Source organism: Euprymna scolopes, chromosome 35 (assembly GCF_053919585.1).
Source record: "Euprymna scolopes isolate OS-2025 chromosome 35, ASM5391958v1, whole genome shotgun sequence".
Taxonomy (NCBI): domain Eukaryota; kingdom Metazoa; phylum Mollusca; class Cephalopoda; order Sepiida; family Sepiolidae; genus Euprymna; species Euprymna scolopes.
Window position 1 is genome coordinate 31,075,281 of NC_136516.1, and position 17,500 is coordinate 31,092,780.

At 31.4% G+C, this 17,500-nt stretch overlaps 1 protein-coding gene across 1 annotated transcript in view; it reads right to left on the reverse strand.

The window, feature by feature from the left end:
* LOC145259790 (uncharacterized) overlaps positions 1-16,159 on the reverse strand; it is a 35,390-nt gene extending 19,231 nt beyond the window's left edge. The window contains exon 1 of the mRNA XM_080117553.1: positions 15,889-16,159. Coding sequence (XP_079973679.1) covers positions 15,889-15,938 — 50 coding nt within the window. The 5' untranslated portion in view covers positions 15,939-16,159. The remainder of the gene's footprint in view (positions 1-15,888) is intronic.
* Between the last annotated feature and the right edge of the window lie 1,341 nt (positions 16,160-17,500).

Genomic DNA, 17,500 nt, shown 5'->3' on the forward strand with positions numbered 1-17,500 from the left:
ATTAACTCGACAAGCGGCAAAATCCCACCTCTTCACTGTTGAGGACCCTAGATGACAAAGCCTAATAGTTGCCCACCCTCGGATTGCTAGATTTTGGAATCCCTTCCCCGTTTCCTGCTTCCCTGCTTGTATTAACTTGAAGTTTAAAATGGAGACATCTCGATGCATAACTGCCCACAGTTACTCGTTAGACACAATCCCAAATATTAGCTTATTACGTTTTAAGTGGCAATATGCTTACTTCGGATAAAAAAAAGAATGTAACTCAGTTTTAAGTCAACACAATGCAAAGTTTTTTGTTTTTTTTAACAATAAGTATCCATTTATTTAAAACTTTAAAATCAACTTAGTTTTTATGATATAAATTTTTATCAAGCATGGAATCAGTTTGTTTTGTTTTTCTTTCCTTGTGGCATGGTCTTATTAGAAAATCAAAATCTGTGTCAACTTAAACTGACTTTTTTTTTTCAAACGTTACAATCAGCACGATATCGCGTGTGGCTCGTGTGAAAAACTTGTAAACATGTGCTGGGTTGCAGGTTTTTAGTGGTGTTTGTTAATGGCACACTTTGCATGTGATATATGTTGGGCCATAGGAAAAGGTAGTAGAGCAAAGAATTGAAAATATGTTTGGAGCCCAGCCACCAAAAAGATGTCTTTTTTAGAAATAGAATAAGTGCTTTATTAAACGAGAAGATAAGTAGGGGCCAGAAAAGATTGTCTGCTGATAAGCCCTTTAATTGGACACCGTTTAGCCTCTGCTTCTAACATATCTGAACTAGTCGACTGAACTGGGTGGTCAAATGGTGACCACTGATAAAAATCAGAATCTAAGATTTCAGACCAGGGGTAAAAAGATTCCAGGAGATGGAAAGGGGAGGCGGTCAGAGCCGGCCTTTTTTTTTGGGGGGGGGGCATGGAGTTGGACTGAGGCAGTTGTAGGGCTGCCAATCAGGTGGATCCTTGTGCCTGTTAGCTAAAGGATTGTGTTTATTGGATTTTTTTTTTTTAACTATGGAGTCAACACTTATTAAGGCCTCAATGACACTCGAGGATAATGGTTAATGCATGTCAGACGGTTAGGGAGACAACATACTGACCAGTATTTGTGGAAATTGGATAAAATTTATTTAAGAGAAGGGCTCAATAACTTGTTTACATTGGACTTATCATGTTATAGTCAGCTAGACAATGGTTGTAGCTAGACAAGTGTTCAATGTGAATGTTTTGTAGGGGGGGGAACCATAGATTGGAGCTCAGTTGAGCACTTGCCATAAAAATAGGATAGAATAGACCTGCAATGCCTTCTTCGAGGAGAAAAGAACATCGCCTACTAGGTTTCGAAGTCGGTTTTGAACCCCAACAAGACAAGAAAGGGTGCTCTTAGCAGATCCTCACATATGTGGCAATAGTACTCCATCTTAGAGGATTGTGACAGGAGTGAGATACCTTCTGGAGTGATAAAAACGTCATGTTTCCAGCGATGTTGGCAACAAACTTTATGCAAGTCTTCGATTTCAGGTCAGTAGTGAAAATCTCAGAAGCTTGTCAAAGCAGGGTGGTTCCTAAAGGCAAGAGCTTTTCATTTCAATTTAGGCAAAGTGGGGATCAGAGCATTTGTGGTGAAAAAATAAAAGCTTGATTTTGTATGCATTAAAATTAACCAGCTATCTTCTATCCCATTGCACTATGTGCTCAAAGTCGTAAGAGAAAGACAAAGATCTTGGCCTTTGCAGTGTCGTCGTTAGATGATAGTGTCGTTTGCATAAATATCAATGACCTTAGAATCTGATTTGGGAGATCATTGAAGAGTAGGAAAATAGTTGGACACACGATTGATCTTGAGTATTGATACTATGAGATTCAGACTTCTACCCATCAATAACTTCTATAAATCTATCAGAGAAACGACTGGATGGTTAAGGACATTTTCAGATATTGCATAGCTATAAATTTTGTGAAGTAGACCTTTATGTCAAACACTATTAAATGGCTTTGATATGTCAAGAGCTATTGCTCTAGAGACTAAGCCCCCTGTATGATATTACAGTCAGTGCATCACCTGCAGACCTTGCAGAGTGGAAATTGTCATGCAAAAAATTTCATTTTACAAGTCTGCTATTCAACTTAAAACTGGTATAATTTTTAACCTCCAAAGAAAAAGCTTTGTTAATTATTTTGACAGCACAAACCAACTCCTATGGTCCTTACAATACTCCAAGTTTGGCATGCCTCATCTATGTCATAGAGTTAATCCGCATGTACGTACTCAATGGATGCAAAAACTATTCAACTAATTTGCTACAAATTTGTTCAGAAGTTAAGGAGATTATCAGGTTTTAAAGTCTTTAGAAACTCAACACGTGTGTGTGTGTGCACGCGCGTGTGTGTTCTCTTAATATGATGATGAAGTAGTAGTAATAGTATTGTGAAGCAAGTGTGTAACCATATGCTGGACTATGGTCACTGGCAAAGACCTGCATCTATGATTTCCAATCAGGAATGAAGGGATTCTAGGAGATTGAGAGGGGTGGCAGCTCATCGGATCTCCTTAGGAGAGGCTTTTTTTTTTTTCAGGACTAGTGGTCAGTTGGACCAGTGTGTCTCTCCAGGCAAATGTGGTTCTTGGGGCTCTTCACTAACGCATTGTGTTGATTGTACTTATAGTCTGCTTTCATCAGCCAAAAATCTCGTTTTTCAAGCCTGCTATACAACCTAAAACAAATCTCATTTTAACCTCCAGAGAAAAATAAACCTTCGTTAATTATTTTAAAACTTGAGTTGTGGTTTTTGTTTGGTAAAAGAATTCCTTGCAACACTGAATTCAACAACTTTGGATCGCTGCTACAAGTGCGTTTATTACGGCCGGTGCAATGCATGCACAGTTTCCACACATTGTTCGTAAGCTTCCAAAACTTTTAAGACAAAAATTTGGTTAAAAAAAAAACTCAAATCCCTTTCAAATTTTGTAAAGGTTAGGGAGTAATTGATTCCTTAAAGGATTAGCAAAAGTTTCTTGGACTCTTCGCTAGAAGCAAAGTGTAATATCTGTTATGCTGCATTTCACTTGTCCTCAGTCAGTGAAAGAAATCCTTCTAGACTAAAGCAATTGACATTTTTGTATTAATCTAGAGTGCTTTGGAGAGCTTGATTTTTCCGACACTAAAAACAATCTGGAATGCAAGTAAATAGGGAAAACTCCAAGTGGATAAATAATGTGCAATTATCAAAATTACGTTGATGCGAGAAACTCCGACATGAAATAGTCTCAATTTTATTAAGATAAAGATTAGATTAATATATGGTGTTTTAGACTAAAAAAAGCAAGAGTTATATCCACCGACTTAGAACGAATGCTTTATGCTAAATTGATTGACAATAGTTACATTTGTGCATCAAATATGCGGCTCATAATTTTTTTTAGCCACATCAGTTCAACAGTTTTAGAAAAATAGTCGAATATCATTTCTGCGTGTAAGGCGACTATCAGATAAGATGAGGTACAAAATTGAAGCAAATTTTCATAAATTTATCGTGTGTGTGTGTGTGACTTTTATATCAGTTGTATAAGACTATCCAATTTTTAAAGATTTTTTTTTTTTTTTTAACTTTAAAGGTCGTCTTATACGCCCAAATATATATATTCACATTCTAAAAATCCTATCATTAATTGCTAGCTAGGTCAGCATTGCTGGATGGCATCGTCCTTTCGAGTTGAAACTCCTACTTGTGAGACATCAGCTTGGGGTTATTAGCTGGTTGGATGACCGCGTCCCTTGTCGAGACAAAGTAGGTCCATTTCACAGTTGGATTTCGGCACTGTTTGCTTGATCTGTGTTGGTTAATTTCTTGTGTGCGGGGCGTTTGCTCACTTGGTAGAGTGCTTGCCTTGCATGCAATGCAAGAGGCTCAGATTTTAAATCCCGAGTTTGGATGTGTCTAACTGATGAGCCCAAATGAGGGTGAAACTCAAATCTTGGGCTTCTGGTTCGTTTACTGTCATGGCTCTTGTGGGCTGTGACGTTATTTGGCTATGGACTTTATTATATATAATCTCTCACATTCTGAAAATCATTATATATATATATATATATATATATATATATATATATATATATATATTTATTTATTTTACACACACAGAGTTTGTGCATGTTTTCATATGTAATTCTTTGACATTTGCAAGTAATTTTTCAGCCTTAAAACTACCGATTAATAGAAAAGGTAATTTATGGTTACAAGAGTAAAGTCGAGCATTACGGTTCCTTGCTGCTCCTTTAAGGAACACGGTTTTCACACATGCCCTCTTATGCAGTACATGTTTCCTCCTCTGATAGAGGACAGAATGCATACTACATTCTCATCACAGGGGAGTCTATTGAATCTTGCTTAAATCTCAAGTCTTTCTTTTTTTGTTCAAGTTGGGATGGAGCAGCCTATAGGATGCCAGACATTTATTTTCTATCTCGTATATTCTAACCAAGAGATTTCTTTTAAGATTCTAACCATCCCATTGTACATACAACAGTTAGAATCTTAAAACGGTCTCTTGGTTGAAATATGACATAGCAGTTGAAAGTCTAGCATCCAGTGGAATGCCCTATCCCGAACTTAACCAAATTTAAAGTGATATAAGGTTTAACCAAGATTTAATAGACTCATGTGTGATGAGAATGTAGTATACATTCTGTCCTTGGTCAGAGGAGGAAAAATATCTCAGATTGATGTACTGTATATTTCGGCATGTAAGGCGACCATCAGATAAGACGAGGTACAAAATTGGAGCAAATTTTAATAAATTTATCAAATATCGGTTGTATAAAACGACAAATTTTAATAAATTTATCAAATATCGGTTGTATAAAACGACTGCTAAGTCACGATTGCAGCACTCGATATCTTATGAAATATTGGTTTTTAAAGATGATTTAACTTTAGGGGTCGTCTTATATGCCGAAATATACAATAATTAAAGAAAATTTTGCTCCCCTTTCTAGAGTGGTCCCAACCTTTTTGGGGAACTGAGGCTATTATTAAAAATTGATTTTGCATCCAACTTTGCTTTCATCCAGATGGGAGTGGAGGGAGCAAGCGATTCTCATTTGAGGATATAAACAAGATCGCTAACAATGAGGGGGAGGAGATAAAGCATGGGCCCATGTACATGGGACAAGTTACCGAGTGGTGAGTGTTAAATCTATTAAAGTAGCTCATTTACTCGCCTCCTCACAAGAGCAGCGTTAGACACAAGGTCAGTTTTTCATATGGAGAAAAAATTGGGTACTTTTTACAATATCCAGCAAAACAAACCGTTCAAAAATTGAAAAAAATTACATAGAACATTATTTCGCACGATTGTGACATTTGAGTTTCTACCAGTATTTTTGTTTAATTTGTGGTTTTGAGCAATTATCGAGGGTTCAAATGACTTTAAAACTACTGCTATTTTTTTTATTTTATTTTTTTTTTAATTCTAATTCAAACGTGATACCACTTTTGCTTCAAAATAAGTTAAACTACAAAAAGAATCTATTCGGTAAATACAGGGTGACCCCCCCCCCAAAAAAAAAAACAGAACATTCAATTGTTTTTCTGAGCATTTTACAGTCAACGGAGAAAAGGCCAAAGACCCTAGTGTTTTGATGTGATGTTTTGAATATAATAAACTAGTTACGACCAAAGTTTCATTTCATTCGGACAAAACATTAAGAAACGGGGCCTAATTGGAGTTGGGGCCCGTTTTTTTTTGGGGGGGGGGGGAGTCACCCTATAGAATACCTATTTACTATGCCTCCCCACGGGACAGAGTTAGATACCAGGGTCGTTTTTTAACGTGGAGAAAAGGTACAAAAATAAAAATTGTCTCAGTCGTGAAGGATTTCTCCTCCACCGAAAGAGAACAAGAAATAGAAGTGCAGCATCTGAAGAACAGATACTACACTTTGGTCTTTCGGTAACATTTGTCGTATATTTATTTTTTTTTTTTAACATTTTAATTTTGTTGTCTATACTAGAAAATGTACCCAAATAAAAATGTCTCTGTCAAGAAGGATCTCACCCCCACTGACTAAGGATAAAAAAAAAAAAAAAAAAAAAAAAAAAAAAGCATCAAAACAAATACTACACTTCACTCTTGATAGTCTGGTTGGGAGAGAAAGAAAAAATTACTTTCTTGCTCTCTTCACCTCGTTGCAGCAACAAAAGCCTTTTGAAGATGTGGGTCAACTAAACATGAACAGCAGGGAGAGAAGACGAGGAGATGGGTCGTTGGGAAGAAATTTTAAAAATGTTGGCTTGGCTGGCATATCGCCTCTCTTTCTCAGCCATTTTAATTATGTACACAGAAATCAGCTGATACAGGATTTTTTTTTTTTTTTTTTTTTTTTTTAGTCTCGGCTGCAAAAAGACATAGGCGTGAAGAGAAGTATAGAAGTACAGAGAGGGGGATGGAGTACGAAATAAAGTGCTCCCGCCCCTCCTCCTCCTCCTATCCTCTAACAGCCCCTAACGATTAAAAAGGCTACACATCCTGGCATTGTTTTGTTTTTACATTAAAAAAAAAAAAAAAAAAAAAAAAAAAAAGCGAAAAAGTGGTAAAATATATAACAAATCAATGTTATCAAAAGGTAAGATAAGCTACTCTTCTGTCTAACTGGATAAGTTTTTGGTGTTGTAACTTCAAAACTTCACTTAAAACGTTTATTCAGTTCGAAAAACAAGTAGAGTCGAGTGTTATGTGAAAAAGAAAATGGCGGACATATGACGATCAGTCTTTGGAGTCTCAATCTTAAAAATAAAAAAAAAATCGGGTTTGTATTACTGTACACAGATTCGAAAAAGTTGTCAAAAAAACAAATAACAAATGTTATCAAAGGCAAGATAAGTTACTTTTCTACGTAACTGGATATAGTTTTCGTGTTTTCATTCAATGTAACATGTTTATTCAGCTCGAAAAACATAGTGTTTACCGATGTATTGTAAAATTCAAGATGGCGCCTCACCCCCTTTTTAACACGGTAAGTTTGGGAAAAGGTATTATAAATAAAAAACTAGAAAAATACTATTAAAAACCCGCCGAATATATATCATGGTAACATATATTGAGAGTTTTTAACAGTATTTTATCCAGTTTTTTTTATTTATAACACCTTTTCTCAAACTTACCGTGTTAAAGAGGGAGTCAGACGCCATCTTGAATTTTCCAATACATCGGTAAACACTGCATGGTTTTCGAGCTGAATAAACATGTTACATTGAATAAAAACACGAAAAATATATCTAGTTTGGTAGAAAAGTAACTTATTTTGCCTTTGATAACATTTATTTGTTATATATTTGTTTTTTGACAACTTTTTCGAATTTTTCGTCACCGCTTCCGATAATGGTCACTCGGAAAACTAGGGAAGACTTTAGCTGACTATAGGCCAATAAGTCTCCTTTGCGTCATAAGTTGCTGGAATCTGTTAAATAGAGAAGTAGTCAACCATCTCAGCAAAAATAACCTTAGTGACATGCAATATGGTTTCCGTTCTGCTAGATCTACAGCAGACGTGCTTACAGTTTTATTTCACAGGATTAGTGAATCTCTTGACAAAGGCTTCCTCTCCAGGGCACTTACCCCTGACATATCAATGGCCTTTGATAAGGTATGGCATAAAGGTTTACTTCACAAGATCACTAGCTATGGTGTAGCTGGAAATGTCTTCTCAATTATTAAATCATTCCTCTCTGATAGGTTCATAAGGGTAATCGTTGACTGGCAGAAATCAGAAGATCTCAGTATTAACACTGGGGTCCCTCAGGGGTCCATCCTGGGCCCAATTCTCTTCCTGGTCTACATGAATGATCTTCCAAATCACATCCTTACATCATTCGTAGACATTTATGCTAACGACACCACCATCTATGGTAGCACATCAAAGACTGTAAACGACCAAGTTCTGATTCTCTCCTCTGATCTTAAGTGCATGGTACAATGGGGAAAGAGGTGGCTGGTTACTTTTAACGCATCTAAAACCAAGCTTCTATTCTATCCTTATATCATCAACGCTCTGATGCCCAATCTGGAATCAATTGAAATGAATGGCTCTCGTCTTGGGGAAGCTCCAGGTTTTGATAAGCTTCTGGGCTTGATCTTCACTCCTGATCTGAAATGGAACACAAAATCCGTTGCAAAGGTCACTGGAAAAATGGTAGGATCCTTCTACTACTCCAGTAGATATCTCACTCCTGATGCAATTCTCTACCTATAAAAAAGCCAGGTACAGCCAATGATGGAATACTGTTGCCACATCTGGGATGAAGCTGCTAGAAGCAGCTTATCCTGCTTGACAGAGTTCAAAACAGACTTCTTAGCTTAGTGGGGGATGCCCTTTTCTCTTTCCGTCAACCTCTTTCCTGCAGAAGAAACATTGCAAACCTGCCTCTGCTTTATCGCTATTTCTATGGCAGGTGCTCGTCTGAGCTTCAATCTATGCCCCCCTCCTGCCAAACTTTCACGAAAAACAATCATCTAGTCAGAACCACTACCAATAGTTTCCCGACACTCTTCATCTGTGCCTAAACCTAAATGCAGATTCTATGAGCAGAGCTCTTGCTTAGAACTGCATGCGTTGACCTGCTTCCCAGCTGACTACAATTTGATTGTCTTCAAGTCCAATGTAAACAAGTTCTTGATGAACCGTCCCCCTATGTAATCCAATTTACAAAAATCCCACTACCTATGTTAAAAAAGCTATAAATCACATTGACCATTGTATACCCATATACTCGAGTGGCTTCTGAGCCTTGATAAATGGTGATCCCTGTGTCAAAAAAGTGCAGTAAAATAAATATCGTTTCATTTAGTTTTTGATGTTTAAGTAACTTAAACATCAAAAACAAAATGGAACGATATTTATTTTACTGCACTTTTTTTCTTTTAATTCAGGTGTGCATTTTCCAGAAAAGCTGTATTTCCCCTGTTATTTTGATAAAAACGAATTACTATTTCGTTATCTTATCAAGATGTTTCGTTATCGAAGTAGTAATTCGTTCTTACTAACATAACAAGGGAAATATATCTTTTCTGGTAATAATAAAAACATTCCGTTTTCAGTTTTATATATATATATATATATATATATAATATATATAATATAATATATATAATATAATATATATAATATAATATATATAATATAAATATATAATATAATATATATAATATAATATATATAATATAAATATATAATATAATATATATAATATAATATATATAATATAATATATATAATATAATATATATAATATAATATATATAATATAATATATATAATATAATATATATAATATAATATATATAATATAATATATATAATATAATATATATAATATAATATATATAATATAATATATATAATATAAATATATAATATAATATATATAATATAATATATATAATATAAATATATAATATAATATATATAATATAATATATATAATATAAATATATAATATAATATAGGCACCGCCAAAACTGGGGGGGCAGGTCAGTACTTTTTGACGGACCGTCTTTTTAAAAATCTACCAAAAATCAGGTAATTATCCGATCAATACGAAATTTTCAGCGATTATTAGGAGAAGAATGAACTTTATAACAGTGTACTTATTTTTCATAAACGATATTTATATATATATATTTTTTTGCTTACAAAACCCCCCCTTGTTTTGAAGTGGGAACAAATATGCTTAAAATAATCATCTGAGACTGAAATCAACATATTGTGTTGTAAGGGACAGAATTATAGATTCAAAAAAAAAAAAAAAAAAAAAAAATTGTTTGCATACCTTATTTTGACGTCTGAATATCAGAACTTCGATTGTGTTTAATTATCCCGCTTTTGAGTTTTGAAGTGTGAAATTCGGTGAATATGTTAAGTAAAATAATTAATTTAAGTTAAGCAAAACAAAAAAAAAATTTTTTTAATATTTATACGAAAAAAGCTATTTTAAAATTTTTGATAAATAAATTAACAATTTTTTTTTAGCGAGCCGAATAATGCATGACCATTATTAAACAGGGCATGCTTTGAATAATCGATACCAAAAAAAAAAATTCGATAAATATTGTGCCCTTTGTGTTAAAAATAGCATCTTTTTTTTCGATCCCGTTTGAAAACGTTTGCCGCCTTTGACTATGGTGGACCAAACGCGCTGAAATAATTTTTTTTTATTCTGCTTTAAATTGCCCCCCCCATTTTGGGGAGTCTGGCCCCCACACACATACACATTAAAAACCAAACGCATACAAATGGTCACCCATCTGGTACTGGCCAGCCTCAGCTTAATAATACATTGAAATTTTCGTCACTGAAAAATAAGTTTTTTTTGGCCTGTTTGGTCTTCCATAGTTTGCTTTTTATCAGACGAAAACGTAAACAGAGTCGATCTGAACTCTACGTCAACGCGAATATCTGGTTACCTATATGAATAAGTGGAATTATTTGAAATTCAGGTACTTATATTATAATATTTTTGCATATTCTCTTAGAAAATCATCCTAAATCTTAGTTAGACAATAAATAAATTAATTAATTATTTCAAAAACCCTTTTTTTTAAATATTTAAGTACGTTTTTTGTGCAAGACAAAAAATGTCAATTGTTAACTTTTTGGGAAAATTTAACATTTAAAATTGAATTAAAAATAGTAGAAAAAGTTTTACATTATTCTGTTTTCTATATGATAAAATTCAGGGTTTTATCTTTCTGGAAAAAAAAGTTACTCAGAAATAATGGATTTTAATAAACGTAATTTCGTTTTAAAAAACAACAACAACTTGATTTTGCGGCCATTTTTGGCGGTGCCTAATATAATATATATAATAAATAAATATATAATAATAATATATATAATATAATATATATAATATAAATATATAATATAATATATATATATAATATATAATATAATATAAATATAATATATAATATATATAATATAATATATATAATATAATATAATATATATAATATAATATATATAATATAATATATATAATATAATATATATAATATAATATAATATATATAATATAATATATATAATATAAATATATATAATATAATATAATATATATAATATAATATAATATATATAATATAATATAATATATATAATATAATATATATAATATAATATATATAATATAATATATATAATATAATATAATATATATAATATAATATATATAATATAATATAATATATATAATATAATATATATAATATAATATAATATATATAATATAATATAATATAATATAATATAATATAATATAATATAATATAATATATATAATAATAATATAATATATATAATATAATATACATAATATAATATACATAATATAATATTATATAATATAATATATATAATTATAATATATATAATATAATATATATAATATAATATAATATAATATATATAATATAATATAATATATATAATATAATATATATAATATATATATATAATATATATAATATATATATAATATATATAATATAATATAATATAATATACTATAATATAATATACATAATATAATATTATATAATATAATATATATAATATAATATATATAATATAATATATATAATATAATATAATATAATAATAATATAATATAATATATATAATATATATATAATATATATATATATATATATAATATATATAATATAATATATATAATATATATAATATAATATATATAATATAATATATATAATATAATATATATAATATAATATATATAATATAATATATATAATATAATATATATAATATAATATATATAATATAATATATATAATATAATATATATAATATAATATATATAATATAATATATATAATATAATATAATATAATATATATAATATAATATATATAATATAATATATATAATATAATATATATAATATAATATATATAATATAATATATATATAATTATATATATAATATAATATAATATATATAATATAATATAATATAATATAATAATTTATATTATATATATATTATAATATAATATATATATAATATAATATAATATATATAATATAATAATATATTATATATATATAATATATAATATATATATAATATAATATATATAATATAATATATATAATATAATATATATAATATAATATATATAATATAATATATATAATATATATATATATATATATATATATATATATATATATATATAAAAACTTACTTTTATGCACGTAAAAATATTTTAACATTTTGTGTGTGTGTTATCCACAGAGACTTTCACTGTATCACAACCCTTCTAGGTGTGTCAGAATTATTTGGGAATTTTTGACGCTTAACACAAAACTGCGCATAAAATATACAAAACTCATTTCTCTTTTTAAAGTGATTTCTTCAATTTAAAAAAAAAAAAAAAAAATATCTCTATTTTCAAAAAAACTTTAATAGTTTATTTTGAAAGTATATTCCATAAAAATGGAATATACTTTCAAAATAAACTATTGAAGTTTTTTTGAAAATAGAGATATTTTTTATTTTTTAAAAAACAGTGTTTACAAAGTGCCTGCACACGCTCATACAACCATTTTTTTTTTTAGATTAAAAAAAAAAAAAAACACCCCATAAAGAATACTAAATCAAAACTCATGTATTTCTTTAAGAGAATAAAAAAATAGAAAATGAGTCGAGTGGAATTTTTTTTAACGGCAAAAACTGATAAGTGAAATGTGATCATTTTTCAAATACAATGGCCCATATTTACTAACTTTTGTTTACAGCCAGCAATAGAAAGGAAGATTAATTCTGGCGTTTAAGGCCACCGAAGTTCTCAACTCAAAGAAAAGGAGACATTTGTCTCCCTTTGTTCCACTTGTGAAACATCTGATGTTGCGGTATTTTTTAATCCTTGATAAAAAAAAATGTATTTCATTTAAAAAGGACAGGAATATAAAATATAAATATGGATAAATTCTTAACAATGAAGAATGGAAGTACCCATTGATTAGTATTTTTTATAGGTAAGTGATTTTCTGGAATTATATATATATATATATATATATATATATATATATATATATATTCGAAGAAGTTCAAATTCGTTAATTTTTTTTTTTTTTTTTAAATCTTTTTCAAAGAAAACCGATTTAAAAAAAAAAAAAATTGCATATTTTGCTATTAAACCGGTTATTTTAAAATTTGGTCTTTGCTCCTTTTATTGAAAAAAAAAAAAAAAAAAAAAAAAAAAAGGATTTGAATTACATTTTTCAAGTAGTTATAAGCTTCGAAAGATAGTAAGTCTAATTATTCAAGTTTTTATCACGCATTTTTAATGGCGATTTCTGATACTTCTAGCCTTCCGTGTGACTAGATTAGCATCCATCCCAAGCTAGGGATCGAATCTACAACCATCTAGTTGATGGACTGCAAATATATAACAAATACATAGTATGGTATCAAAGGCAAGATACTCTTCTACCTAGTTGGATTAGTTTGTGTTAACTTATTTTAAAGCGTTTATACAGTTAAAAAAGCGAAAAACAAGTAATGTCGAGTGTTAGATGTGAACAAGAAAAAATGTCAGGCATGTGGCAGTCACATCTTTAAAGTCTCGATAATTGCTTAACAGAAAAGACAAAATACTGCTAGAAACACACCCAATAAATGCTGCCATGACATTTTTATCACTTTCCTTGTCTATTGTAAAAAAATGCCCCAAAAAGGTTACGAAAAATAATAAAATAAGCGACAGCGCTCTTTTTGCTTGTCACCGTGCACATACATACATACTGAAAAATAGATGACGTCACGAATAACAAATGACAAATTATTTTAGAAAGAGAGAGAGAAATGGATCAGAAATGAAATACTTATCAAGAAATATAATTACTTGAAAATGGATGAGGTCATATTAGTTTCTTTTTTTCTTCAAAAGAAAGTTTATGACGTCATTCATTTTCACGTAAATACTTTCTTGTAAAAAAAACAACAACAAAAACATGATTAATCAATGCCAAAGTTTATATATATATATATATATATATATATATATATATATATATATATACACACACACACATATATATATACATACTTGTTTTTACTCGGAGAGGGGGGGGGGGAAGAAAAAAGTCAAGAGTTATCTCACCTTGTGATCACTACTCCTCGACTGAATTCACAGTCATCACAACGTTTGGATTTTTTTTTTTCGGGGGGGGGGTGAACATATATCAACTCTGCTAGGGATTTTTTATCCTCGGTCCTCGGCAAAATGAACAGAGATTGTAGACTATTCCTGTAATGATTCGGTCCCTGTTTATTTTGCAGTAGGAGTTTAGTTCTGTGCAGTTCTAGAAGGTTCACCCTCCCAGGCTTTGCCTCCTCTCTTTGAGAATGGGGCTAGTTTATTGCTAATCGCCTAAGGCGCTCTCACTGGGGGATACTGACGGGGCTAGCTAGGCACGTTTTGCAGGTTAGAGTGCCTCTGAGAGGCAGTAGGCATTGCTTCTCCTCTGGGACACTGACTTCTTAATCCCACTTTCCGACTCTGGTGTCGGAGTTTTTGAAGTGGGGGAGAACTACCCCCCCCCCACACACACATATTGCCAGTCATTTTCCTGAGATAAAACCAAAGTTTTGCTGGAGGTCAACAAACAACACCTACTTTTTTTTTTGGGGGGGGGAACGGAGGACATATGTTTTGATACATGTGCGGACTATTTTTAGATATGATTTTAAAGTTAAATTCAATTCCTACGGTATCTCTTATTTGTCAAATTGTTACGTGAAAATAGTTAATAGGGACAGGGCCCTCTTCCCATCCCTTCCCATGTTAAGAATGGCTTTCTAAGGTCGTTAGGTGCTTGTTAAGTCGACAGATCGATTTTTTTTTAAATACATGGTTTTAAGAAAAAAAACAAAAAAAAACAGTACTACTTGTCATTGAAAAATAGTAATACATCCAAAAATTATGAAAATTCAAAGAGTAGAAAATTATAGTTAGGAGTATGATGGTGCTTATGCACTTTTGTTACTACGCTATTTTTAGTTTTTTTCCAGGTTAAATTCAAGTTTCAATCTTTAGTATTATTAAATTGTAAGGTGGAAGCACAGAATAGTTACAAAACACCCTCCCTCCCATGTTAAGAATGGCTTTCAAAATAGTGTTATTTCAGCACGGTAGCAAAAATGCACAAGTACCAAAAGTAAGTAAAAATGGGGGAAATTGCATTTTCCCCTAGATGTGAACACCTTGAAGATTGCGAATACAGAGGACACACTTACCCCTTTTCGCCAATAACGATATTTTTTGTTTTTTGTTTTTTTACTAAAAACACAATGGCAGTTCTACTCGGTGAACTTTCGTAATTTTTTGATATATTACTATTTTCGACATGACAATTAAGTACTGCTTTTTTGTTGTTAAAGCCACATATTTAAAAAAAAAATCGATCAATCGACTATCTTAAACACCTAACATTTCAGTACGGTCAATAAACTGCAAAAGTACAAACCTCAGATAGTTGTCACTGTACGTACACAAATGATCACCCGGTTATTAATCGAATAGCACGAGACAGAACGGGTAACGATGCCCATCCTTTAAAAAATAAAAATGGTTACCCGTTCTGTTCTACGCTACGTAACCAAGAACTAGATGGTCAAAATTTACATATAAAGTGAATCCCGAACACTATTTTTACAAAAATCATCGCTCTTTGTTAAAACAAAGTATTTTTAATTTATTTTTTATTATTAAAAGAATAAATGACATTTATCATAGTTAAAAATAAAATTCTAACTAAAATAACAAAGCCGTAAAGACAAAATAAAAATAATGCTTACCTTGGGGCCATATTTTCAAACGGACCATCCAATTCAAGACCAGCTTTCATACTAATAACAACGACACTCGTATAAACTGAACAGTTAATAATACTAACTGGAAAATGGAATAAATTGTTGTCTTGTGAATTGAATCGAAATGGCGAGATTGTTGTCGTCTCATAAATTAAGCGCACCAGTAAAAACGTGCGACGAGAAGAAATGCTTTTTCGTGTGCCTTATTTATCAAATAAAAAAAAAAACGACTTCACTGCGCATGTCAGTCAGGCTTACTATGACGTCACTTCCGCCGTTAAAACAACCACGTTTCTTCTCCCCCTTCATTTCTTTACATACCCTCTCTCCTTTTCTTTTTTTTCTACCCCTTTTTCTTCTTCTTCTTCTTCTTCTTCTTCTTCTTCTTCTTCTTCTTCTTCTTCTATATATATATATATATATATATATATATATATATATATATATATATATATATATATATATAAAGCAGTAGATGTATGTATGTGTGTCTGTGTGAAAATATTTAACCGATAAACTCTCAAACTACAGGCCACTGAAATTAACAGGAAATAGTAATCATACATCAAAGATGGTTTATAACGAGAAAATCTTTGTTTGGATGAATTACGCGTACAGACATATATCGGCAAGTTGAAATGCAAAATGTTTATTTATTTATTTTTTTAAAATTTTTTTATTTAATTACATTTTCACCCCCAAACAAGACATATTGCCACTTTGTTGTAGGGGGCTACTATCAAGGACATGGGAATCAGGGGTACTGTGTAGGGAGTTGGGCAGCAAGATGTCGGTTCACGTTGCACTTGAACTTCTACATGTCAGTACAGTTGGGGAAGCAGGGACCCAGCAGGGAATTCCAAAGTTTAGCTGTCCTGGGGAAGAAACTACTGGAGTAGAAGGCTCTCTTACATCTAGGGATCTCTACTGTGAAGGGGTGGGATTTAGCTGCTTGTCGGGTTTGTCGGGAGTATTTACGTCGAGGGGGCACAAGTGCTTGCAGTTCGTCAGAGCATTCACCGTTAAAGTACTTGTAGAAAAGGCAGAGGGATGCAACATTTCGTCGATGGGACAGGGACTGAAGTTTAGATGACAGTTCAGGACCTATCAGATTGGTGACTCTCTTTTGAACCTTGTCTAAGAGCGAGAGACTAGTGGTAGATGCACCAGCCCAAATATGACAACAATACTCCATACATGGGCGAATGATGGCCTTATAAAGGTATAGGAAACTTTCGGGTGTTAGTATCTTTCCAGCATGGTAGCGAGAACCTACCTTCTTCGCAGCGGTCCTGGCGATACTCTCGATGTAATTGTTCCAACTCATGTTTCCTGAGAGCGTTAGGCCGAGGGATTTAAAGGATGTACTTTCAGATAAAGAGTCATTGGGCATTTCAACTTGCCAACACATTTTTTACTTCTTTCTGCGCATGCTCAAATTCAATTCATCAAGTCGTTTAACATTAAATCTTCCTTATCTATCTCTCGATAGCTACATCAGTAGGAGACGCGTCTGGTGCGCTAAATGTTTTGGTTTGATTCTAGCTGATGGCACCAAACTCATTTTTTAAAAATCTTTTGGAATCACTACTATATA